At 35.4% G+C, this 26,306-nt stretch overlaps 2 protein-coding genes and 1 pseudogene across 3 annotated transcripts; 1 reads left to right on the forward strand and 2 right to left on the reverse strand.

The window, feature by feature from the left end:
• Window positions 1–4,421: 4,421 nt before the first annotated feature.
• On the reverse strand, window positions 4,422–11,612 carry LOC112323329 ((S)-8-oxocitronellyl enol synthase CYC1-like; annotated as a pseudogene).
• A 1,724-nt stretch (window positions 11,613–13,336) lies between these two features.
• On the reverse strand, window positions 13,337–16,739 carry LOC7478533 (vacuolar cation/proton exchanger 3). The gene is made up of 11 exons (XM_002298278.4): window positions 16,344–16,739; window positions 16,081–16,148; window positions 15,926–15,954; window positions 15,641–15,837; window positions 15,297–15,509; window positions 14,703–14,822; window positions 14,491–14,607; window positions 14,342–14,395; window positions 14,131–14,247; window positions 13,927–14,017; window positions 13,337–13,828 (listed from the first exon to the last, which is right to left on the reverse strand). The coding sequence occupies exons 1-11, from the start codon at window positions 16,647–16,649 to the stop codon at window positions 13,782–13,784; spliced, it is 1,359 nt and encodes a 452-aa protein (XP_002298314.2). The 5' UTR covers window positions 16,650–16,739; the 3' UTR covers window positions 13,337–13,781.
• A 6,855-nt stretch (window positions 16,740–23,594) lies between these two features.
• Window positions 23,595–25,932, forward strand: LOC7467996 (uncharacterized). Of its 2 annotated transcripts, none has more exons than XM_052450184.1 (6): window positions 23,595–23,759; window positions 23,859–23,967; window positions 24,053–24,201; window positions 24,304–24,352; window positions 24,508–24,650; window positions 25,623–25,932. In XM_052450184.1, the coding sequence occupies exons 2-6, from the start codon at window positions 23,919–23,921 to the stop codon at window positions 25,707–25,709; spliced, it is 477 nt and encodes a 158-aa protein (XP_052306144.1). In that variant the 5' UTR covers window positions 23,595–23,759; window positions 23,859–23,918; the 3' UTR covers window positions 25,710–25,932. The 2 variants fall into 2 exon arrangements, with proteins under 2 accessions (XP_052306144.1, XP_052306146.1); XM_052450186.1 differs by having other exon boundaries at window positions 23,628–23,759; window positions 23,830–23,967.
• Window positions 25,933–26,306: the final 374 nt, after the last annotated feature.

Genomic DNA, 26,306 nt, shown 5'->3' on the forward strand with positions numbered 1-26,306 from the left:
TTTAAAAGAGTTTGTTCTATGAGAAGGGAAAAATTTCTTTAAAAATTGTCATTGCATTTCATCCCAAGCACGAATGGATCCTGACCTAAGATTTTGTAGCCATGTTTTAGCTTTATCTTTTAATGAAAAAGGAAAAAGCTTTAATCTGATGGTGTTCATGTTACAATTTAAGCCATTATAGGTGTTACAAACTTCTTCAAATTCTCTTAAATGCAAGTATGGATTTTCTAATTCTAAGCCATGAAAAATGGGTAAAAATTGAATAATATCTGGCTTAAAATTAAAATGAGATGCATCAGGAGGAAAAATTATACATGATCGTGCACTTGTTCTTGTTGGATTCATGTAGTCTCTAAGTGTTCTAACATCATTATTCTCATTATGAATTGACTAGTTATCTTCGTCGGCCATGTTTTCTGAAAGAGATGAGGATTTCCTAGAAAGTCTACCACTTAATGTATGTGTCCAAACTCTCATGCAAGTGCATAAAGAAAAAGAAAACGAAGAAACAAAAATTAGAAAAACAAATAAAAGTGAAAACAAAAGAAAATAAAAGAAATATATAATTTATACAATACTTACCTCCCCGGCAACGGCGCCAAAAACTTGACACGATCAAAGAGTTGATATCTTATCCCAAGTGCAGGAGTGTCAAAGTAATAAATAACCCGGCAAGACCGAGGTCGAACCACATGGAGGTTAACTATATAAATTATAGATAATAAAATGATATTGATGTTGAAGAGAACTTTGAGATGTAATATTTATGTAAGGATTAAATAATGATAAAACAGATGTCAATGTTAGAGGATTCAATAATAGTATTAGAAATAAGTAAAGTATAAACTTTTTTTATTATTCAACTGGAAACCACACACAAAAGAGGTTCCAATCGGATGATTTATCGTTATTAGCTCATTATAAATTATTAACATGATCATATTAATCATCTTATCTAAGTAACACCATACTTATAAATATCATCAGACATTCATGTTCCTGACTTATGTTAACAACAAATCAAGTTCCTATCACAACAACGATGTCGGCCGAAGACTATGAAGGATCAAGCATTTGATGTACCAAGTGTTATACAACACAAATCTAGATAGTCATTTAACAAGTAAGGTATTAATAATTAGTAAGATAAAAAGATAAGACATGTTAATATCAAACTTTCTTGGATATAAACATTGAAGTCCATGTTGAGTTTATATTATACCTATTCTAACACCATTAGTAAAACCTTTTCACCTTGACATAATTAACTTAGCTAAACATAATGAAGAAGAAGAACATAAATAAACTAGATAAGAACATAGTTATGATGAAAAGCATAAACAAGAGATTAATGAAAGCAAAACTTAAGCATTACAAAAATATAAAGAAAGAAAGTAAGAACATGATCTTGATCTGAAAATCAAGATGACTAAATACATGGCAAATGCCTTCTTTTATAGGCTAAAATTTGAAACTATTGATTGGTTGACAAACTATTTAGTTGGTGGCCAACCATTGATTTGGTGGCTGGTTTTTGACATTGTTGGCTGCTGGTTATTGACATTGTTGGCTGGCCAAAATGTCATTGCTAACATCAGAATTAGAGCCCATTAAATTCATGAAAGTTGTGGACATTGTCTCAGCTTTCCAACAAAAAAAACCATAGCTCATTTGGACTTCTAGAACTCAAGATATGAGCTAAAAACCGAACAGTGTCTGAGCTGCAGGATAGATTCCGACTTCTCCGTTGTTGCTAAGATTTGAACTTGAAAACGGCAAAATTGAGTCTTTGACTCCTATAAAAGTTTTAGGTCTATGTCTTAGCTTTCCATCCATATAAAGCAGACCTAAATCCAAGGTCTACAACTCCAGTTATGATCCAATAACCGAATGGTGTTCCAGTTTGGAATTGAACCAACATCTCTTCTCTTAGCCTTTTCTTTGTCTTCTTAATTTTAATAGTTAATCACATCAATCAATCCTTTGAATTGTGAGATATACCTGCATTCAAAACAAGCATTTACCATAAATTAAAGATATATTATATTATCAGACTTGTTATTATAAAACATGCTTTAGTTAGGGAATTTAATGATACTTTAGTGCAATATGATGATATAATGCCTTAATGAGAATGCACTTTTAAGTACTAATCACTCACTTAGGTTTTTTAATTTTTTTAGTTAAGTGCTATTTTTTTAATTAAAAAATAGCACTTAACTAAAAAAAATAAAAAAACCTAAGTGAGCTCGAGTCAACCAAGTAAACTTGTGATGCAAGTCATGCACGCCATTGGATTCAATAAATTTTTTATACAAGAGATTATTTTTCATTTAATTACATGACGCTAAAGCGCACAAGAATTTTTTTGTATGATGCATTTGTTTTTTAGAAAAAGGAGAGAAATCGTGTTAGACGCGTGTGGCTGAGATAGCATGAGCAGATCATTGATAAAAAAAAGGATGAAATTGTATTATTTTATTTTTAGTTTTGAGCTAAAAAAAAAAATCATCGATAATAAATGATGAAATTATATTTTTTTAAAATCAAGGGACAAAAAAAGGTATTAAACAATAAAAAGAAAAAAAATAATAGCTCGAATGCTACGGATGAATCCATTAAACCTGCGATCCGGTTCATAAACTCAATTGGGTTCAATAATTTATTTTATCAATTTTTTTAACTCAAAAATAAAACAACAAAACTTGAAAGAAAAAAAGGAGCCCAGACACACTAGGCCAAAAAACCAACCTAGACATGTGAGCTTTCCAGCCCAGCCTAACCTGCTCTCCCAAGCCTAGCTTTATATATATATATTTTTTAATTTCTTAAAGGGCTTGCCTTGATTTTTTTTTCAATAAGATGATAGACGACACGTCATTTGTTTCGTACGAAATCCAGCGATGAGGTCACCGAAAAAACAGGCTGTTGTTTTTTTGTTTAAAAACTCATTTTTCAACTCATTTTCACCCCAAACTTCTAAAAAACACCTTGATAAATATATTCATGACTTCAAAAAAAAAAACAGCTCAAAAAACCAAAAAATAAACCCAGGTGAAACTTTCCTAGTTAAACGAAACTCATTGACTAGTTTCAACCATTTTGGTGGCCGAAATTGTGATCAACAACCACTTTCTCTTTCTTCACCAAAATCTGACGACCCTCTCTCTTTCCTCTAACAAAAAAAAGAACTGAAAATGATGGAAATGAATTTGGTACAAAAACTGAATTTCCAAAAACTACAGGAATCGATCACTTGTAAACCGAAAAAGGGGGCAAAATAAACTTTTTTTATAAAATCTGAAGACACCACCTAATGTACTCTTTTTTTTCACTTTGGTCCTCTATCTTTCAATCCAATCCCCTCTTAACAAAACATGCAATTGAATGCTAATTTAGGCTCAAAATAGCTCAATTGTGCAAAGAAAAAATTAAAGGATCAAATTGAAAATTTTAGAAAAATCACTGCTCCAATCCACAATGATTTGTGAGAGAGTGAACTGTGATTTAAGCCACAATGAAAATGCCACAAGGCTTATTTTCTATTAATTTTTATTTTATCCTTTGGTTTTCCTCTCAAATCTAGAGTTTAGATTCGTATTATTGAGATATATTTGAGTTTCATATTCTTTAGTTTAAAGACCTTAGTTTGGAAGTGCATCTAAACCAAGGTGGTGTTGTTGAAATTTTAATATGCGTAACGTATACATCCTAATTGCACAAGCAAGGAACAATAAAACTTTAAGAACAAAGGATTTATCATTGACAGTAATAACAAAATATCCATTACTTTAAAGTGTTTCAAAAGTAAGTATCCTTCTTATTTTAATTTAAGCATAGTTGATTTAAGGTTTTTTTTTTTTTTTTGTCTTGAGTTTATAAATTTAAACATATATAAACTCTAGTCTTTTCTAGAACATTTTTTGTTTAACATATCTTTTTTAAAATTTAAACATATATAAACTATCAATCCATGCTAATTATCTCTTAACTACAATCTTGTTACAATAAACTAAACATATTTGCATTCTAATCTAATATATTTACAAACTTTGCTATGCAACTTTCACCTAGAATGCTTGGCAAATATGAATATTTCCCTGAAACATGGAGAAGCCAGCGCATCCCTACTGCTTGCTCCATAAGAGTGGGATTGAATTTGAGAAATGAACAATGGCATCTATAATTTAGTCGGTTCTCACTCACAGGCAAGATGAGTAAAAACAGGTGGACATTTGTATTATTTAATCTACTCATATCATATGGTATTATTAATATTTGTATGTTCATAAGAGAGAACTATTAAAGGCAGTCAAACAGTACATATAAAGGAACTAGGTTTTATTTGTTGTAATGGCCACCAAATGGTGCACCAAATCCTCTCAGATCAATTGTTCAATCCAAATGAAGTCAATCAAGTTCTAAGGAATTAACTTCTCCTCTCTCATGGAATTAATCCAATACAAGATCGATTCTAGAGTCTGGCATCTCATCGTAAAACCAAACCGATCAGCTTTCCCCTAGGTCCCTAGCATTTTCATCGGACTACGGAATAAGATATCCAAGAATCCCAAGTTAGCCAAATCTTCCATCTCTGTGTATAACATACCTTCCTTCACTGCAATTTCTTGCCAAACCTTCTTCTTGTCGTTCATTGCTGTTGCAAACCAAAAGTCGTTTGAAAACATTTTTTTCAGCACTTCTGCTCCAAACTTCTTTCCGAGGACTGGCCAGATCTTCTTCCATGTGAAACATGGGCCGTTTATTGCATTGAATGCTTGGACGTCTCTGGAAGATATTTCATCATTGGTAGCTGCGCAAATGTGTTGTTCAGCCTGTTGGGGATTCCAACCCCTATGCGCGGACCAGTGATGTACTGATAGTTGCCCATTGAAGGCTTAACACACTGGGACACAATATTTAACGTGGTTCAGCAAATCGCCTACATCCACGGGAGAAGTCCATATTATTAGAGATAGAGAAAGGATACAATACAAATACATGGAAGAGGAGGATCACTTCATTCAAACTCAACTCCCAACTCTCATTGCTGCACTTGCAGCTACTGCAATGGCAGCAGGGCTGCTGCCCTTAGCAGCCCCTCTTTCTCTCGTTTTCTCTCTTTGCTTTGCTCTTTACACCCCAAACTCTACTCTCTCTCTCTCGGTTCCTATTTATAGGCAAGAATGGTGCCACCAGCTCCAACTCTTCTTCAACAATGGTGGCTGTCAACTCCAGCTCTTCTTCAACAATGGTGGCTGCCAACCTTTGACATTTGGGATGGGTGCACATGGTTGCAGCTACTGCATTTGTTAATGGACGATGTCGTACATTAATGGTTGCTGCACATTAATGGCAACAAACCCAACAATCACCCCCTTTGCCATTCATGTGGGGCAACTGTCCTCTTGCTTCTTCAACACATGCTTGCATCTTGCAGCTCTTCTAAGCTTACCATTCTAAGAGCGTCTCCAGCCAAGTTTACATGGTACTTGCCACACCTTTCAATCATTAAAGTCACCAAAGCACACCTTTTCTCATACAAAAGGATCACTACAACCAAATGGTCTGCCACATCACATCTGAAGAGTGTTAACGTTTGTCTCTAGGACACACAACATTCCCCTTCGAGCTTATCAACCATGCTCGGTCCGGAATGATTCATCAAGCCTCACATCAAGGCTTACAACACCCACTCAAATGGAAATTTCCATTTCCAAGTGCGACAGTCATTATCTGAGTATCTCAATATGATCACGAGCTCACCACTTTTTCAAGAGTCTACTCATCAAGGAGTTACGTCTGCCCTCTGTTCCACCCTAGGAACCACACCTTACTTCTCCGTGAGTCTCTCGCTCTTAGTCCTAAGAGTCCAGGTAGCTCTCCACCTTTACTGATAGGGGGCAACCCATTAAAGGTTAATCCATATCTGTCTTGATACTCTGAGTATTACAATGCCTTCACCGAGCTTGTCGCACGTGAAATGCGTCGCGGCGATCGTCCTCCACACTCCATGGATGTGTGGATCTGGAAAAATATGGGGAGACAAGGAATTCTTTGTCTCTTAGCGGTGAAAAAATGGGAATGGGAGTCGCCACCTAGTATTTTGGTCACTAGGAACCCTAACTGGTCTCAGAGATCGGGTACGGAGACTGGTTGCGTAAAGGGAAGGTATTAGCACCCCAAATACGCCCTACCTAAGGTAAGCTGCATTGTTTTATTTGTCTGATCAAAATCTAAGGTTTGGTAGCGTTTTCTAATTGTTGGTCATTGTCTGTCTAAGATTCAAGAAAAGCCCTCCTCAATAAGGAGGTTCTTATCTTCTGGGGTAAGACCTAACCGTTCTAATGTCTATAAAAGAACTATTGTTTTAATATCGGGAATACGCTTTACGTGTAAATTCGTAATCCCTGATATAAAAAGAAACAAAATAATTTTTTTGGATTTTTTTGAAATATTGGCCAAATTCTCGTGACTTTAATAAACTGGTTATTAAAGCCAAAATGCATGATAAAACATTTTTTTTTTTGAAGTTTTCTTTGTTGTATGAAAATAGAATATGAGTTTTTCAGCTTTGAGAGATTTGGCCGTATGCATAAAATATTTTCTTCTTTTTTTCAAATTTTTTTGTATTTTTGAAGTTTTGACGAAAACCGGATATTTTAATATCAGATTTTTGCATTTTTAACAACATAAAAAATATTGCTTGATAAAAATGACATAAAAAAAATACGCGGAAACTTGTAAAATTACAAACAAATATTTTTGAATTTTTCTTTTAACAAAAAATTAAAAAAAATAAAAAATGGGCCGGATCTGGCCCAACCATCCTGGGCTGGGCCTGACCCGGCCCATATACTGTGGGCTGGACTCAGCCCAGCCGCGTGGGCTGGGCCGATGTTCCAGCCCATAAGCAATTAGAGGGCTGGTTACTGTGCTGCACACAGTAACCAGCAAAATATAATTAGCTAGTTACTGTGCCCAGCACAGTAACTAGCTAATTAATCTTCATTTTGCTGCAGAACGTGAATTGCTCACGTTCTGCATGCAAAATGAAGATGAACATCTAAAAACGACAGGGAGAGGGAAGAAATTTACCTGGAGCGGGAAAGCACGGTTGTGGTCGTCAGCGGTGGTGGAAGGCGGCGGTGACAGCAGCGGCGTTTTCCTTCCTTCTCTTCTCTCCTTTGTTTCTCTTCTCAGCCCCCTCTCCTCTGTGTTTTTTTCTGTTATCTTCTCCTTTTCTCCTCTGTCTCTTCGGGGCTGTCAGCTGCGGTCAGGTGGTGCGCTGTGGCGGTGGAGAGGAAGCACGGTGGCAGCTGTGGTAGGGGTGGTGGTGTAGGCGGCGACTGTTCTTTCCTTCTCTCCTCTGTTTCTCTCTTCAATCCCTTCTCTGTCTTTCGTTGTTCCCTCTCTCGGTTCTGCTCCTCTTCTTCCTCTTCAGTTCTGCTGGCGTTGGCAGCGTTGATGGTGGCAGGATGACGGTGCTGTGGTGGCAGTGGAGAGGAAGCACAGCGGTGGTGCCCAGGTGGTGAGGAACGGTCCTTCTTCTCCTCTGTGCAGAGACCACAGTCTCTGTTTTTCCCTCCCCATGTCTGTTTCCGCTTTCTCTCCTCTGTATCTCAAATAAATCTTCCTCTTCCTGTTTCAGTTCGTTCACTCCTCTCTCTCTGTTCTCCTTCTCTCCTCCAAAATTTTGCCCTCCCTGGTGTTCCTCTCCTTCTCAAAAAAATCGTCCCCCTCTTTCCTATTCTTCCCTCCTTCTCTTTATAAGCAGGAAGAGAAGGTGTCCCCCCCTGCTCTGTCTCATCGTGGTGCAAGGGGGGAACGGGCTGCCTTACCTCTGCAGGGTAAGGTGGCCGGCTGTGTTTGCAGGGCATGGTGTCCCTTTCTTGGCAGGGTATGGGTTTATAGGTATGGGTTTTGTACAAGTGGGAGGGGAAAGAGGATGCGAAAAATGATTTAAAATCATCTTCTTCCCTGCCTTTGCATGCGCAGGGAAGAAGGAGAACAATGCCGTTCAAAACGGCACTGTTTCAGTGTTCTGTTTTTTTTTTTTTTTTGAAAAGAAATGTAATTTGGAAGAAAAAAAAAATTGGGAGTAACCCAAAAATGGGTTATGACAGAGCTCACCACTTTGACAAGAGTCAACTTATTCCAGGAACCTGCGTATGCCCTCTGCTCATTCCTAGTAGTCGCGTCTTAATGCTCCATAAGTCACCCACTTATTGTCCAAGACAAATGTCTTCTAGCTCATTAATCTTTAACATGGGGAAAATATCCATGAAAGTCAATCTGATATTTGTCTTCATACTCATCATAGCCATTCATTGGCTATCTATACACCTATCCACTCATATCTAGCCATCACATTGGTTATGAGGTGTTCTGAACTGGGCTCATATCGTGGCCCACACACCTTCTCTAAGATGTCTTCGCCCGTTGTCACAGGGCAGTCTGATCTTAGGCTCATATCATGACCTTCACACCTTCTCTAAGGTGTCTTCGCCTGTTGTCATAAGGCGGCCTGAACTGGGGCTCCTATCATGGCCCTCACACACCTTGTATCTAAGGTGTCTTCACCTTTTATAGGCGGTCGCATCCTTCTACAGCTAAGATGCTTCAAAGTGGCTCTAAAATTCTCTATCACCATGTGGACTATGGGATAGATCATTGTCATTGATCATATAGAAAGAGAAAGTTGCGGTACACTCCTCGCAATCCTCCATCTCGATTTCTATGTTTGGAGCTTCTACACCTTTCATCATTGCACTTAACAGCTCCACCTACACCAACTCTCTTTGGTGTCTTCGCCTTTCAACATAGACGGTCACCTTTTATCACATGCGTTTGCACCCCCTCAATTAGGTGCCTTTGCAATAGCTCTCTTTCCATCCTTGCATGCATTGGAAAGGTCTTCGCCTATTATCTTCATCAAGAGCACAAGAGACTTCCTGTTGTACAACTTCTACACAGTCTCTGCTCTGAGCTTCATCTGAGAACACTTCTTTTTCTTGCACCTGTTGTCTCATTCCAGTACCTCGTTGAATCATACGAGTACTCCTGCACAATCTCCGTGTGCCTTTGTGCAATTTCTGTTCTCCAAATTTCTCCATATTCCTTGCTTATGTTTGACAGCAGCTCATCCTGTCACAACACCTATCCAAGTCAAAATAGGGTGCCAATCTTTATCCCCTTGCTGCATTTCTCTTCCATTATCAGGGTCTTCATCAATTCTCCCATCGAGAAATCACAGTCACCGAATCTAACTGCTTTGGAGAAATCACCACTCCATCATATCCTTGAACATACGAAACCCAACTGTTCCTTTGTGCCGTTGTCTTGCTAGTCTTTAACCGTTTCATTACAAACTGCTATATATGAAAATAATACCATATGGATAATCCTTCCACTAAGCAAGTTCCCAGGAAAGATTAGAGGGGTCACACCAGTCCCGCTTAAAACCCAATCTCCTAGACAGAACTTCTTATGCCATATCTATCCATCGTACTGTCTTTCCGTATATAGAACCATTTGCTAGCTTTGTTGCGGCTTTCCTTTACAAGTGATTTGGAATATCTTGGTTTTATATCTGATTTCTCAACATCTAGCGAGACTACCAGTGCTTAGATTCGTCAAGATTGGTCTTCGTCAATTTTCACTCTACACCTCTGATTGTCCACATGATCGGGTGTCCAGAGTGTCCCAATTTTGCCTTCCTTCAAGGCAATTAAAATCTCCTCACTTAACAATTCAGCACACATAATTAGGCAAATATGTGCGACTTCTTCTTCTTTATCTCCATCGACCACTATGATGACCTTTAGATGCCTCCTAATCGGGCAATCTCTCTTGTTAAGTCACCACCACCACTTTCGGTCCAAATCTCAATAATCTGACCATACCATTGCATCCGGAACGATCAAATTAGCTGGAAACAAGTCTAAAATTGTCCAAATCGCACTTCAGACGGCTAAGATTTGATCAAAACAATGCTGGCCTGATGAACGGCCCAAATTCAATCTCAGATCCGGTTGCACGTAGGATCAGCTACACTGGATCCTATCCCTCGGCTGGCAGCTCAGCTCCAACTCGGCTCGGCTCAACTTAGCTCGGCTCGCGGCCGATGACATGGCAGGTGGGTCCTACAGTGATGACGTGTCAGCTGATGTGGCATGCCAACTGTGCATGCTGACGTCACAATTATGTTATGATGACGTCATCGTTATCCGGGTCAGTCACGTGGGTCAGGTCGGGTCAGCCCATTGGGCAAAGAAGATGCGTGGGGCGCGTCTGCGCGCGTGGACAACCACCTCACCGGAGCGTGTAAGCGCTTGCGGCTATGTCCGACGTCTGATTTTGACGCCGTTTTCACCAGTGGCGTCATCTCTTCCTCCTTTACACAATGGTATGGTCAAAACATAATTTTGACAACTTTCATTTTTGGACAAAAATCAAACACCACTTTAAACCATATGCTCTGATACCAATTGTTGGGGATTCCAACCCCTATGTGTGGACCGGTGATGTACTGATAGTTGCCCATTGGAGGCTTAGCACACCGGGACACAATATTTAACGTGGTTCGGCAAATCACCTACATCCACGGGAGAAGTCCATATTATTAGAGATAGAGAAAGGATACCATACAAATACATGGAGAAGAAGGATCACTTCACTCAAACTCAACTCCCAGCTCTCATTGCTGCACTTGCGGCTGCTGCCCTTGGCAGCCCCTCTTTCTCTCTTCTTCTCTCTTTGCTTTACTCTCTACACCCCAAACTCTGCTCTCTCTCTCTCGGTGCCTATTTATAAGCAAGAATGGTGCCACCAGCTTCAGCTTTTCTTCAACAATGGTGGCTGCCAACTCCAGCTCTTCTTCAACAATGGTGGCTGCCAACCTTTGATATTTGGGATTGGTGCACATGGTTGGTGCAGCTCCAGCTGCAGCTGCTATATTTGTCAATGGACGGTGCCGTCCATTAATGGTTGCTGCACATTAATGGCAACAAACCCAACACAGCCACTACCCGAGCATCAGAACCATCAATGCATACTTCCACCCAACACTCCCTTGTCCTCCAAAAACAAAAGGGAGATTTAGATGTTTGCGAATACCTCCATTGATACCTAAACAGCCCATGATGTTATATAAAGTCCTGATGGAACTCCCCATCAATGAACCAAGCCTTAGCACAGACCATGCCACTTTACCAGCTGGTCTCTCCTTGAGCAAGTCCTCAAGAACATAATAGAAGTTATAACCTTCACTTGCTCTTGACCATTTTCAACATAGATAGAGACTTCTTTCACATCAAAAAGGCCTCTCAACGAGAAATAATGCTTCATCATGCTTGGAGTGAAACATACTTCAACCTTTTAACCTTAAGCATTTCTTCATTAAACCTTTTAAGGTATGTCCTGGTAGATTCATTTTCTACCTGGGTGATTCCAAAGAGTTTAGTGGAACTCTTTTTTGTTGGGATATTTATACCAAAGCGTGCCACTAGCTTGGCAGAGAGATCACTAAAGCCTTCAATAGAATTTGGTTCCAGGTTGTTATACCAAGCACATGCAAATCCTCTAAAGGTTGAAGTGAATATCTTGCACATTGAGTCATCGTCTTGGATGATTAACTCTAAGTTACAGCGTATATTTTTCATATGCTCCCATTGGTCGGCCAAGCCATCATAGTTTTCCAAACTCATATTCATGGAAAAGTAGTCCTTCAGGAATCAAGTTTTCAATACATGTTGGGACAAGGGAGAAAACCTCTACTGATAGGAACTATAAACATTCCCCTGGGTATGTTGATTATCTTGGACATGCTCGTGCACATACTATCTCCTTGCTCTTTGTCTATTAGGCTCTTGAGAGCTCGAAGGGCTTGGTGTAGAACGATGATTACAATGACTGGTGTCCATCCCATAGTAACTAAGGGAAGTGTGTTTGGAGTGTTTGCTCTATGCATGGGTGTGGCAATGACGTGACTGATCCCTTGAGGAACCTTTATGAACATCATTCACTCTTTCCTCCTCTAAGTAATGTAATTTTCTACGAGCTCCTGGTGGCCCTGGTGTTAAGCTAATGTGGGTTGAGGTGTTAAGACTTGCTGCGGTGGCAAGATCTAATTTTTCCATCGGGTTGTCAACACGGCCTAGGTAAAAAGTTGAACTTGACTAGTGAGTTGTTGATGCTCATATTGGGTAGGAGTGTCCATGACAACAAGTTGATTTGTCTCGCTTTCTAGCCCTGAAGAGCATTGGTTGTGAGCTATGAAATACCCTAGAAGTGCTAAAAACACGTTTTAGGTAGAAACCGATGGCTTTTTGATCAGCTTCCACAGACAGCGTCACTAATGATGTCCTTAAAAATCCAACTAGCTTGGGAATAGGGCTCCTAGGTTGGACAATCGGTTAATCAATTGGTCCTAGCAATCTTCTCCATTCTCCCTAACCAAGGTAATTGATAGTTTATTTTTGGTCCTTCATAAGCCAAAGTTGTTTGTGGCTAGTGTCTACAAAAGGTCTCTTTTAAAGAAGGTGGGAACTCTTTAATGCTTAAATAAGTATCTTTTTAGAGAGATAAAATACAAGAATATTCTAGAAATAAATGCTCTAAAAATATAAATGCAGTAGAAAATTGGAGATTATGAACCTTTTTTCATAAAGCTCTCATAGTGTATTTATAGCCCATAAAAGGAGGGTCTGCAAGGTAATTACCTTGATAACATTGAATGGGGGATAAAAATCTCTTACCTAATAAGAATATGGTGGGTCCTTGAAGGACTTTTATACACCTAAAAAGGTGTAGGGAAAATAGAGTTTAAGACGTCAAATGTAGCTGAGCCTATATAAATTGAATTCTTCCTTAAGGTTAAACCCAAGGGAGGTTGGTCACTCTCCTAGACATGCCAATGAAGGATGGTAATCATATTGGACTTGACATACTACAAAGTCCAAGTGTCTTGGATTTGGCTAATTGCTAAGTCGAAGCGTAGTGGGTCTGGCATGCGTGCCAGACCTATGTCACCTTGGACCTGGCGCACTGCTAAGTCCAAGCGTAGTGGGTCTGTCATGCGTGCTAGACCCATGACACCTTGGACCTGGCGCACTGCCAAGTCCAAGCGTAGTGGGTCTACCAAAGCGCCTTGGATTTGACTAACTACCAAGTCCAAACGTATTGGGTCTGGCATGCGTGTCAGACCCACGCAACCTTGGACTTGGTGCATTGCCAAGTCCAACTGTATTGAGTCTAATATAGATGCCAAACCCATACATTTACAAAAAAATAAATAAAAATTTAATAAAATTAACTCATCAGGCACAATACACTCTGATATCGAAAGTCGTTTATCTTTATTAATTCCATTATTGCATTGCACGAAGTGAAGACAGATTATTCTCATAAACAACATAATACAGTGAATTTAATCAAATACATGCAAACTAACATCTACAGGGAAAAAACTATATGCATTTCTGCACTACTGCTTTTGTACTTCAATTCAGTACCGAAATATTATTGGGAAGACATAAACACGTAGCTCTACAGAAACTTGTTCCATGACTAGTTGTGTTTCTTCTCTAGAGCTCCCTTGTAAATACGAAAAATGCCAGTCTCAACTTTTGATGGCCTCACAACTCTCTTAAAGGCTCTCATTTACCATACCATCCTCTATTACCAGAATGCCAATGCACGGGCTTCACAAATGAACTAATGAACATAAATTGATTCGTGGACCACTCTTTGTGTGGATCAAGCCCCACACGCAAATGCAGCTATGCTGAAAATAGTCCAGTGAATGGTTTGCCTTCCGAGATTTGATCTACAATCAAAGTTTTAGGAAACATTAGCAGTGAGAAGTCACGGAATGAGGAAACTTTAATCATTCATAACTTAGATTTTTCCTAGCTTGGAACATACTCTGAGGAATTTTATGAACAAAAAAGCATGCAGCAATAACAATGTAGCACAGGAAAAGAAGCATTCCTTTCATGTAGTGTGAAGTTCCATCCTGTAAGTAAAGAAAAAAACTACCGTAAGCAAATTTACAAACCAGCTAAATAATTAACATCCAATATAACGTACATTATCATTGGCAATTAAAAAAACATTAGGTGACAATACCTGTAAAGTGAAGGCTGTGATAATTATTGTGAAAGCAAGAGAACCAGTTTCGAGGAGACTGAAATCAAGGTCCATACGGATGTGCATTGTCCAGGCAACAATAACACATAAAGGGACCTAAAGCCCATAAAAAAATACAAGTCATCATGATTCCCTTCCAAGGTTAATTTGGCAAAGGATTTTCTTTTCCTGGGATATACTTTAATCTTACCACAAACATTGAAATTTGAGAGGCAGAACCTAAAGCAACACCTAAAGATATGTCCTGCATAATTAACAGCCAGATAATTGGTGTTATTGAAACTTAGCTAGTAACAAAATATAAGAGTAAGACTAATGACATGGTCTAACATATCATACCAACTTGTTCTTGAAAGCAAATATGATCGATCCAGCATGTTCTGCAGCATTCCCCACTATAGGCAGCAAAATTATGCTGATAAAACTGACAGAAATGCCCCAAGAATCTGATGCAGCCTGGTTGAGAAACATTATAATATGAAATCCACAAATTAGAAGATGCATTAATGTGCTAATAAAGAATATTTGAGCAATTCTCAAGTGTAATGTACCTCAATTGTGCCCACAACATACTCAGATAACAAAGCTATGATAATTGTCATGCCAGCCAACCAAGTAAATGCACTCCAAAATCCTATCACCGCCTTTTCTTCCTCGTCATCATCTTCTTCCTGCCATTCAGCTTGAACCAGTAAGTTCCATGCATTAAAATCAACTTTGGATTAAATATTTCCTTCTGACCTAACCGAGTGACCTCATTGAATAGAACATTCTAAGGATGTTTGAGTCTCATATATCTTCATGTGATGCATGCAATGTGAGGCACCAGCTAAACATATTGGTAAACAAAACCGCCACAAAAAAAAAAAAAAAATTGATGGATGAACAAGAAAAGGCCATTTTTTAGATCTCTTTTAAGACAGACTTAATTTACAAGACGGTCAAGTAGAAAGTAGGCTAGCTTTCATGGAACAAAGAAAGTGAGTTCTGATGTTCAAATCGTTTTTGGGATGAATCCTAGTAAATTCTTTTGACCTTAGCTTGCTCAGAAAAGAAATATACTTCATATTACAACGGCAGAAAAATGAGCCTCTTATAGTTTTTATCTTAAACTTATTTGCATTTAGTACTAATTAATTAATCACCTCTTGAGCATCAAACAGTTGCCTGTGAGTTTTCAGCTGGAAGAAGATATAAGCAACATATGCTATAAGCATAACAATGCTGCTCACTCTGGACAACTGAAGAATAGAGCAGGCAGTGGCGGTTCCTTCCCCTATCGCATATCTGAACATCAGTGGCAACATGTGGCACAACAACCCCAGTAATAAAAGTAGGGAGTTCACGTCAGCCTGCTTCTGTGAAAGCCAAAAAAGAAAAAGAAAAAGAAAAGATTATAATTAATTGTATTTCGACCATAATAATTACTTACTCTATCTGTAAAATTAATTGGATTTCTTCTTGAATTTTGATAGGGAGGGAGTCTTACTCTATCATATCTCTGTTCCCTTTTTAGGTTGGCCAAGCCTCCACATAGGAGAGAAGTCCCAAGAACTAGAAGGAGATTTGACAGAATGGAACCCAAAAGAGAATACTTTAAGACATGTATTTTGTTCTGGTAGAGAGCAAACAACGCTATTATCAGCTCTGTTGCATTGCCACATGTTGCATTAAGGAGACCTCCAACTGCAAATGGTAAAATCATCTTCGATTTATTTTCACATGATAGCATGCATCCAAAATTAGAAATAATCTATGGGTAAATTTAAACTACCTGTTGGACCAGTGAAGTACGCAATTTGTCTGCGATTAATCAGAACAAGAAAATTGAGAATTAATAAAAATAAAAATTAATGTCAGGAAAACTACTGGATAAAATATACCAAAAGTACTTGTATACAAGATGAGCATATATAGTATCATACTTACTCGGTGAGGAAGCTGACACGTTCTGCTAGTGGGGTGAGTCCAAGCAAGCTCAAAGCAAATATCCATGGCTACGTGTGACGGAATATTGAAAATCAAACAGAGAGACAACAACACACACACACATTATACCATCTTAGTGTGTAATTAAATATGTATAGGAGTTGGTAAATGCAATGAAATTATTTATCCTAATCAATTCCCTTTGCTCATATAGAAAATCAACGACATGGACGTTTTGTAACCAAAAAAAAGGATGAACTTACTCTTCCAAACTTATAATAGTCAGCAGCAATTGCTAGAGGAATGGCTGGGAAGAGAACAGCCAGCTTAGTTCCAAGAATCACTTCTTGAAGATTGGTCAGGAAATGCCAAAGCATTTGAAACCGAGCACTTGACGAAACAAGCATTGGATCAGATTTATTGCGCAAAATGGAAGATGATATATTCTGTGGTGTCTTCCCATTGACACAGACCTCCTTATTATTGATGCTAAAACCTACCTTGTAATTAACATCTTCATTTTCCAAGTCTGGTGAGACCCGATCAGCCTGTGAGTAGTACTGGTCCATGTTATTATGGTAATTGTGTAGCTACCACCCCACAATTAACCTTCTACGTGAAGGAAATCCAAGTGATCCCTCGTAGCTTTAATTTCTTGGGCTATTTATATCAAGAGAGCGTGATATGAGTGAACTAAATATTTTTGAGGTAGAAAGACCCGAGAGTACTGCCCGTTTATTTTTAAAGGTAGCTTCCCGGAATTTTCCCAGCTTGTTTCCATTCTTGCATGGGGAGTCCACGTACTTGCTAATGATATTGTCTAGGTGTTGCACTCATATCATAAAAGAAGAAAACAAATTATATTATTATTAAACGAAGAAAACAAATTTTATTATTTTACACTCATCTCCATCCCTATTTCTCTTTAAGTAATTAATTAAATCGAAGATTTCTTACATTGAGATAGCAAGAAATAAATAATTAATAACAATATTTAAATAGTGTAAATTAACATTAATTTTTAATACATAGAATGTCGTTTTATACACTTGATTAAAAACCCAACCCAAACCAATTAAAAATATTAAATAAAGAAAGGGAAATGTGAGATGATAATATTTGAATCGGATATTGTCCCTAAATTAGCCAAATTTATCAACAATATTTCCTAGAAAAAAATATTTAAATATTTATATTGTATTATTTATCACCAATAATAAGATAATTAAGTGATGGCTTTTGTCATTGAATTATTTATTTGATCAATTCACTTTCTTTCTTTTTTTCAAAAATACCCTTGATAGTAAAATACTCTCTTGAGAAGGGGTGTTTTCCAGAGCAGATAGATTTATATGTGGGTTTTTTTTTTTTTTAAGAGAAGCAAGGCTTACAAAACAGACAATTCATACCAAAAAAAAAACTTTTATTAAAAAAATATAGAACTCGGGTGAAAATCCTTAATTGAGTTTTTAAAAAATTTAAAGTTAAAATTGATATAAAAAATTGTTTGGCGATCAAGTTGTGATCGATTGTCTATATAGCTGGATGGTGTTTTTAAAATTGATATAATAATTTTTTCCATGTTATAAAAAAATATTGTTAGAAAATTATAGTAAAAAGTAAAAACATGCATGATATAGTGAAATAAAAATAATACACACAAGTAAATCAAATAAATTAATGTTTTGTATTGTGTTGTCCATCCATTAGATAGCTGGTCTGCTCTTCTCTGCTGCGAGTTAAATAAAAAAAAAGTTGAACATAACAATCAATATATATTTAACATTGTTATTAAACTTAACCTAATATATAAATTTTAAAACTTCCCGATTTGACTCATTTTCAAGCCTAGTTTTAAAATTAAACTGTAAAAATTGCTCTAACATGACTTAATCGACTTGGATGGTTTAAAAACAACCCGGTCAATTAGAAAAAAAATATTTGAGGATGAAATTGACAGAAAAAAACATCTCAACTCAACTTATTACCTAACCCAAGTTTAAAATTAAATCATGTGAGAATTCTCTTGCATGACTTAATCAACTTGGTATGTCCAAAGACAATCTGAACGACTAATAAAAAATATAATGATGAAATTGACAAAAAAATAATTAAATTGACAAAAAGAATCTCTTAATCTGACTTCTTATCTAGACTGAGTTTAAAGTTAAATCAAACGAGAGTTGGCCCGACATGATTCAATTGAGTTGACAAATCTAAAAATAACATATATGATCGTGAAAAAAATACGAGAATAAAATTAAAAAAAAATAAGGAAAATGAAAAAAAAAATAAAGAGGGATAGAGAAGAGTAAATTTTTTAGTATAGAAGAGTAAATGTTTTGCCAAACACATGTGTATTTGTCTTATGTTACATCTTGTTCCTCTCGTCCCTGGATCTTGGAATAAGAACCAAATACATCCTTTAAACTCGTATCCTTTCTGCATATATTAACAGGAAAAAATATTAAAAAAATAAAAATAAAAAATACAATAATATTCAAGAACTACAAGAGACTATATCTGGAATAATAACCTTAGGGTGGACAAGACAAATTATACATAACATATACATCTAAACAAGAAATACATTAATCATAACCTTAACCTAAAATCAATTCGAGCCCATTTTTAACAACAGTAAAATCATTCCCCGTCAATTCGTGTTCAATCTTCCAAATTTCATATTAAAGATATGGCAGCAGTATAAGTACCCAAGAAAGTTTAGAACCTTCCTGGAATTTTCAAGGCCTCCTCGAGAAGAATCAGACGGTTGTGATTTATTTTTTTCCCTCCATGTCTTTGAGTGATAATGAAGTAAATAAACAAGTACAAAAGCATAAATTCCATTGGACTAGTCAGATCCTTCTAAAGTAATGAAATTTGGTCGAAATTTCTTATCCCTACCGTCCAAAACAACGATCATCTTCCGACCGCCATCCAATCCAATGTTTACCTAAATGTTGCGCGTTCCTATAGTAACAGCTGAGCTACTTGCTTGGAAGGAGGCGTTTCTTATTCCGACAATCACCACTGTTTTAGGTTTTCCCCCACAACGACTTATGTCTTGGCCTCATCTTTTGATTGCCACAATAAGATGCATAACCACCTCATGCTTTGTATAATTCATGAGTGAAATATACGCACGGAATACAGCCTTCAACATCCTGCATATATATAATGCAGACTCATCTAATCAATAAAAACCACAAGATCTTGATTAACTCGTTAAAATTCACTGAAATGTAGTAACTTAAATTCACTAGACAAGATGTTGATATTCATCAGATCAATAGACCTGTTTAATGGAAAACTCTATTCGAACAAAAACGACTCGTACAATAATATTGCAGTAATTGTTGGGAAGTGATGACAGTGTTCTTTTTTCTTTTTTTTCTTCTTTTCTTCTTGAAATCGTGGTTGCAGTAATTGTTGGGTATCCTGAAATATTTATACATAGTGAAAAGAAGTCTTAAGATCCTGTTAAATAGATCTATGATTATTTAGGGTTTATATAAAAATTACATGAAGATATGATGTTCTTTTCAGTTTTGAATAATTGCTTCTAAGCTAGGTTGTGGTAAATCATAAGTTGTCTAAGTGTCTGGTCTCTAATGATAACCCACACAAATAATCAATGAGAAATCTCTTAAACTCTTTTAGGAGGGAGGGATTGATATGCTTTTGAGTACTAGCTTTTTTCTTTTGTGTTTTCAGGTGTTCTGCATGTCAAAGAACCTTCTCAACCTAAAAGCTTAAGCTGTTAGGTGAGGTTCCAGGATATGATTTATATTATTCTCTAACACACCCCCTCAAGTGAAAGCCCTTTGGGCTTGAAACTTGCACAGGCCCATTTTACCTTGTGCTTAATTTTTATCAAATAAATAGGGATGGTGAGATTTGAACTCGTGACCTCTTGGTCATCAAGGCTCTGATACCATGTCAAAGAACCATCTCAACCTAAAAGCTTAAACTGTTAGGTGAGGTCCCAGGATATGATTTATATTATTCTTTAACACTGCATTATTTTCTACACAGAAAATATGAGGCATAACATTCTATTTATAAAAAAACCTGAAAATCCTATAAATGACAAAATATCAATTTCCCCCTGAATAATATCACATATATTATTTCAGGATAATTTTAAAAATTTATTTAATCAAGTCCCTATTTGATTGTTGTAGATCTAGAATTTTAATGCCTTGTATAAATTACATTCTAGTTCTTAATTTCTAAAATTTATTTACAATCAAGTCACACTTGATTAATCATTCCATTTTAATTTCCGAGTAATTGTTTTTATGTGTGTACGACACATTAGGTTCTTTAATAAGTTGACTCAAATATAAATCACAATTCTAAATAAAATAGAATTAAACAAATTAATTTATTATCAATTCAATAATTGATTGGTTTATATTTGAAGATTAAATACAATGTCTAGCAACTTGTTATGATCCTCAAAGTATTAAAAAAGATATAAGTGATTTGACTTAACCTTTCAGTGACCAGTTTTTCAATATAATTATTATTCATTCCTAAAAAAATATTTCAATTTAGATTTATAGCATGGAGCATGTCCACTTTGTCAAATGTTATTTATTCTCAACACTATAGTAATTGATTCTTTAAATAAGTTTTAAAACTCTTTTCAATTCTCATTCCACTTTACGTAAGGATTTACAATTAATACTATTTGAGAACATATGAAATATTTTTTTTCTAATTCATCTAGGATGATGAATCATCTCTTGATTACTTAAATACCCTCATATAATTCATTTTATACTCAATATATGCTCATTTGTTAGCCTTGGTTAGGACAACATGTAATAGGATCAAAACGTAACATTCCCTATATAAGATAACTTGGTTATCTCAAGTCTAAGGATTACTTACACAACCATCATGTGAGCATTTCTATAGACACAATTGATCTCTCCATATAGAATTATTTTGCAGATCAGTTCAATGTATATGCTATCTGATAAACACTTACATATTAGTTATAGATATCTCTCATACCTCAACTTATGAGAACAATTGCTTTCTTTTATAAAAGTAAGAGCATAATATGTATCAGTCTCAATAACTCTAATTAATTTTCAGTCTTAATAGATCATTGACCAGAAGCATTTAAAAATAATACTTTGATGTAGTAGAAATCACATAACTATAACAACTTTATAATTTTCTTTACAAAATATTTTTGTCTCAAGAACTTTATCTATACACTTAGATTCATTAATTAAATATTAGATTTATTAATCAAATACTTGATGAATATTAAAAATAAATAAAGTATTTATTAAAAATATATATGTTTCCATAAACAAAGTCAATATAATATATAATTAACTGATTGACTGCGTAACATATACACTGACACCTATGAACACCGACACCAGTTAACAGTCACTGGCAGGAGACCAACTATAAGGGTGAGCCAGCAAATACAAGGTCCACCAATGAGCACCCACTTACGTGTGGGTTGAAAATGTAAGAGGTGGGATTTAAAACAGAGATGTCTTCACACTCTGAAAGCCTTCATACCTCTTAACTATTGCAATGGATGTTGATAACGGTGTTGTATAAGCAATTTACTTGCTACTATGTGATTTATAAAATCTTTGTATTAAATATGATTTATATTCTTTTTAATCGAAGATAAAATATATTTTTGAATAAACTAATAGAAACTGAATTCTCCTTCCAAAATAATTTTAAAATTATGTGTGTTACTAAATTTTTTTAAATAACCTCATTATGTTCAATATACTAGAAACAATTTTTTAGGGCATGGAAATGGGATAGACTAATGCCAAATGATTTTTCTTTTCTTTAGGTTTTCCAAATGTACATATAAGTTATTTTTCAACTTATTTTCTCTAAAAATATCTTATAAATCTCAATAAAAATATTTAAAATTCTTAAACATCATTCATTAGTTTAAACATTCAAAATTAAATCAAATTAAAACAAAATTCAATGTTATGGTCTACATTTTTTTGGCATGTTTAAAGAACAAAACCACCTTCACATTGATACCAAGTTAAAGCTTTTCTTGTGGCTGAAACACTTTCTCTTCCTTTTTATTTTTCACAACATTCTTTCTTTTCCATCAACATTTAAGAACTACTAGATCATTAGCTCGTACTACGCATTTTAGATCAAATTTTTTTAACATAAAAAAAATATCTAAGTATTACAAACGTGTTTTCTAGCATAAAAAAGAATTTAAATAGTGTGTGGTTGACTCAATGTGATCCAGTCAATTTGACAGGTCTAAAGACAATCCATACGATCATTAAAAATATAATTTGACTAAAAATATTTAAGACAACATACTTTTTAAAATATTAAGAGAAAAACATATTGGATCGACTTAAATCAACCATGGTTAACCTGCTAAATTCGAGATTCGGATCATGAGACCGGAATAATCTTATAAAAAGCAAACTGAAAAAAATTATGAAACTCAACTCAATCAACTTAATGTTGAAAAATAAAATTGAAAAAAGAATCAACTAAAAAAAAACAAAAGTCTTCCCAAGTTAACATGTCAAACTCGCAACTTGGATCATGTCACTAGAATAACTTCATAGAAAGCAAATCAAAATAAATTATGAAGTCTAATTTCTAATTAACTCAATGCTAAATGATAAAATTGAAACAAAAATTAATTAAAAAAAACATAAAAAATAACTCGAGTCAATTTGAGTTAACTTGTAACTCAAGTAATGAGACAGTGAGAAACTTATAGAAAGCAAACCGAAAAACAATTATAAAGCTTAATCTTAAATCAATCAAATGTTGAATGATAAAATCAAAAACAAAAATTCAACTAAAAAATAAAAAAAAATCGAGTTAACATGTCGAACTCATAACCTATATCATAAGACTAAGATAAGACAACCTAATATTAAAAAATAAAATTAAAACAAATCTAAACCTTAAAAAAAATTGTTTAAGTGAACTTTTCTTTATGATGAAGGGAACAATGAATACCTCTCCTCATTTAGTTTTTATTAAAAATATGATAAAACTAAAGTGGAAGATCAAAACTTAAAGTTTGAACATATAAATGTATTAATTGAAACTTGATGGATGAATTTGAAGTTCTTCAGTTTTTTTTTTTTTAAAAAAAAATAGCTTGTTTTTTTTCAGTTTTGATCTTTATTTTTTAATTTAACAATAACCTAAAATTATATTTTGTAAAATTGAAGTTTAATTTAATGTTAAAATGTTTTATAACACATTGATTATACATGAACATGTAAATAAAAACAAATTCCAATACATGAAATCATGTAAATATAACTTATAAGGATAATATTAAAAAAAAATTAATAATGAAAGTGAAAAAAATTCAAAGAATCTAAAAGGAAGTAAGTTGCTATGAAAAGATTGAACCGTCTAATTGTCTAATTCGATGTATAATATTACTTAGGGGAGACGAGGAGGAAAAAACATAAAATAGAAAAGGCCCAATCCGCTACTTTTATCAAATTTAAAATAGAATCAATCCCCTGAGCATTTGAGGAAACCCGCAAAAGTCCACAAAGCCCATTATCACACACAAAAAAATAAATAAAAATAAATAAAACTCAAGTCTGGACGCGTAACTGTCCCCGTTGCCGGAGCCAGAGATCAAGTCGTCTGCTCAAATTCTTGAGGTTAGTCTCTTTCTTTGATCTCTCTCTCTTTGTTTATCTCTGCTTGGCTATGGTTTTAACAACTATACAGCTCTCTCTCTCTCTCTCTCTCCTTTTCAGGATAGAAATTAAATAAAATCTGCGAAAACGTGAAAAAAATAACACAAAACCTAGAGAGAAATGGCTGAGAAATTGGCTCCTGAGAAGCGTCACAGCTTCGTCCACGACGGTATCTAACCCTAATTCTCTCTCTCTCTCTCTCTAATTCAATTTGTTTTTATTGATATTTTTTTCTGATATTTGTTTTTGTTTAGGTAAAACTATATTTGAGTGGGATCAAACCCTTGAAGAAGTAAATATTTACATAAATTTACCACCAAATGTTCACTCCAAGCAGTTTTACTGCAAGATTCAGTCCAAGCATGTTGAAGTTGGCATCAAAGGCAACCCTCCTTATCTCAACGTTAGTTTTTTCTCTTTTTTTTTTGTTTCTTTTTTTTTATTATTTTTATTTGAGAATATATAGTGTTTGTTTGATGTGCATAATAATTTCTTCGATTTCCAGCATGACCTTACTTGCCCTGTCAAGACCGATTCTTCCTTCTGGACTTTAGGTACTTAATTTTTCTCTTATTTCGTAGTTTGGTGTTGTTATTCGTAGATTTGTCTTGAAATTTGTTGGGAAATATAAATTTACAGTTGGTTCAACTACTTATGCTCTATGTGTTGCGTGTAAAATTGGTGTTTTTTTTTTTTTGGGTTATGGAAGAGGATGATATAATGCACATAACAATGCAAAAAAGGGACAAAGGTCAGACATGGGCTTCACCGATATTGGGTGAGGGTCAACTCGATGCTTATTCCTCTGATCTTGAGCAGAAGCGACTTATGCTTCAGAGATTTCAGGAAGAGGTGAATGACTACAACTCATCTAAGTATAATGGACATTTCAGTTTGAGTTAATTCAGTTAATTTGGTTTTCTTTATCATTATTGTATTTGACTTGTTTATTGAGTATATCGTAACGGATTGCTAACATTGTTTTCTGCCTTAAAAGTTTGTGCTATTTTTCTTTTTGATATTAAGCTTTATCCTGTATTTGTGAACTGTGCCCAAGAGTCTTAATAGCAAAAACTCTTCATTTATCATTATTTAATTGTGTGTACTGTCAATGCCGGTCTTCCAAGCAGCAGCAGAATTTTATATGCAAAACTAATTTTTTGATTGTGGTGTGGTTTTGGCAAAGTATTGTATTAGGTAGTGTTTTCAATCATGCTAAAAGATAGCGTTGCATAAGTGTTTTCTATCATGCTAAAAGATAGCGTTGCACAAGGCCTTGTAATTTACCACATGCATGCTAGGTAGATATGGATATGATTGTATCTGATCATGTGCATTGTTCAAAAGATGATCGATCACCTTTGGTTTTGATGTCTTCAAGTTATTTCAATGATGTTTATTTGATGGACCACCCATGTGTTAGGATAGCTATGATTTTCATTACTTTGGTAATCATGTCATGTATTTTTGTGTCTCCCTGTGTGAACATGATAAGATTGCAATTTTTTCTTTTGCTGTATGAGCTCCGACTATAAACTTGCTGTGCCCATATTAAAAATGTCATTGACATCATTCTATATGTTAATAACATTTTTCCTTTGAACCAATTTTGTTGTGTTAAATTCACCATATTTCCAGCAATGAATTTGCATTTGTGCAAATGAGACTGGAATATGCATGGAGCTACGTTATTTCCATTAACTTTAAAAAATAACAGCTTTATATAGAGATCTTTGTCCAAATATAAGATTTTTACTCTTAAGAATCTGCCACAAGAATTTTTGTTTTCCAACGTATTCTAATTGCTGAACATTTCTCATGCAGAACCCTGGCTTTGACTTCTCACAGGCTCAATTCACAGGGAACTGCCCTGATCCAAGAACTTTTATGGGTGGTATCCGCAATGATTGACAATACTGCTGTGCCTTTATTAGCATGTCATGAAATCCCGATAATCTTCTGGTTAACGGTACGATGTATTGTGTTTCTCCCTTAAGCCCTGAGACTTAATTAGCTTACCAGTCTTGTAGCAATATTTGTAATAAGCATGGAAGATGTGGTATCACTTTGTTTCTTCTTCTTCACGTTTCTTGATTGTGCAACTGTAAATCAAAGTCTTTTTTTTTTTTGTCTCGATCTCTCTCCCAATGTGCTTTGTCGATCTAGTTAAAACCTTCTCACTTTTTTGGGCTAGAGAAGCAAGTATACCTACCCAAATCAGTGTTTTGAAGTTATTAAGCAAAACTCAAGTCGGCCTTTCAGAGTTGAAGCAGTAGGAATTGACAGCGGCTATGTTGCATAACATGTGGTGGGAAAGCATCAACTTTATCAAGAATGAAGATATACTAATATGCAAGTAAATCGGAAATTAGGTTGGCTTCTCACCGAGCATGAAACAGAAGGAATTGGGCATTAAATTTGAGCTTTGATTAAAATCAGCGTTGTCAGGGAACTGGGAAAACACGTTTGAATCAGCTTAACCACAAACAAGGATGTCTTCATATTCAC

This window comes from Populus trichocarpa, chromosome 1 (genome assembly GCF_000002775.5).
Source record: "Populus trichocarpa isolate Nisqually-1 chromosome 1, P.trichocarpa_v4.1, whole genome shotgun sequence".
NCBI classification, from domain to species: domain Eukaryota; kingdom Viridiplantae; phylum Streptophyta; class Magnoliopsida; order Malpighiales; family Salicaceae; genus Populus; species Populus trichocarpa.

Coding starts and splice junctions, on each gene's coding strand:
- LOC7478533 (XM_002298278.4), bottom strand. CDS start 16,649: ATGGACCAGTACTACTCACAGGCTGATCGGGTCTCACCAGACTTGGAA. Junction 14,823..15,296: donor AACTGTTTGATGCTCAAGAG/GTGATTAATTAA, acceptor GCTGAATGGCAG/GAAGAAGATGATGACGAGGA. Junction 14,396..14,490: donor TTGCTTTCAAGAACAAGTTG/GTATGATATGTT, acceptor TTAATTATGCAG/GACATATCTTTAGGTGTTGC.
- LOC7467996 (XM_052450184.1), top strand. CDS start 23,919: ATGGCTGAGAAATTGGCTCCTGAGAAGCGTCACAGCTTCGTCCACGAC. Junction 23,968..24,052: donor TCACAGCTTCGTCCACGACG/GTATCTAACCCT, acceptor GTTTTTGTTTAG/GTAAAACTATATTTGAGTGG. Junction 24,202..24,303: donor GCAACCCTCCTTATCTCAAC/GTTAGTTTTTTC, acceptor TTCGATTTCCAG/CATGACCTTACTTGCCCTGT.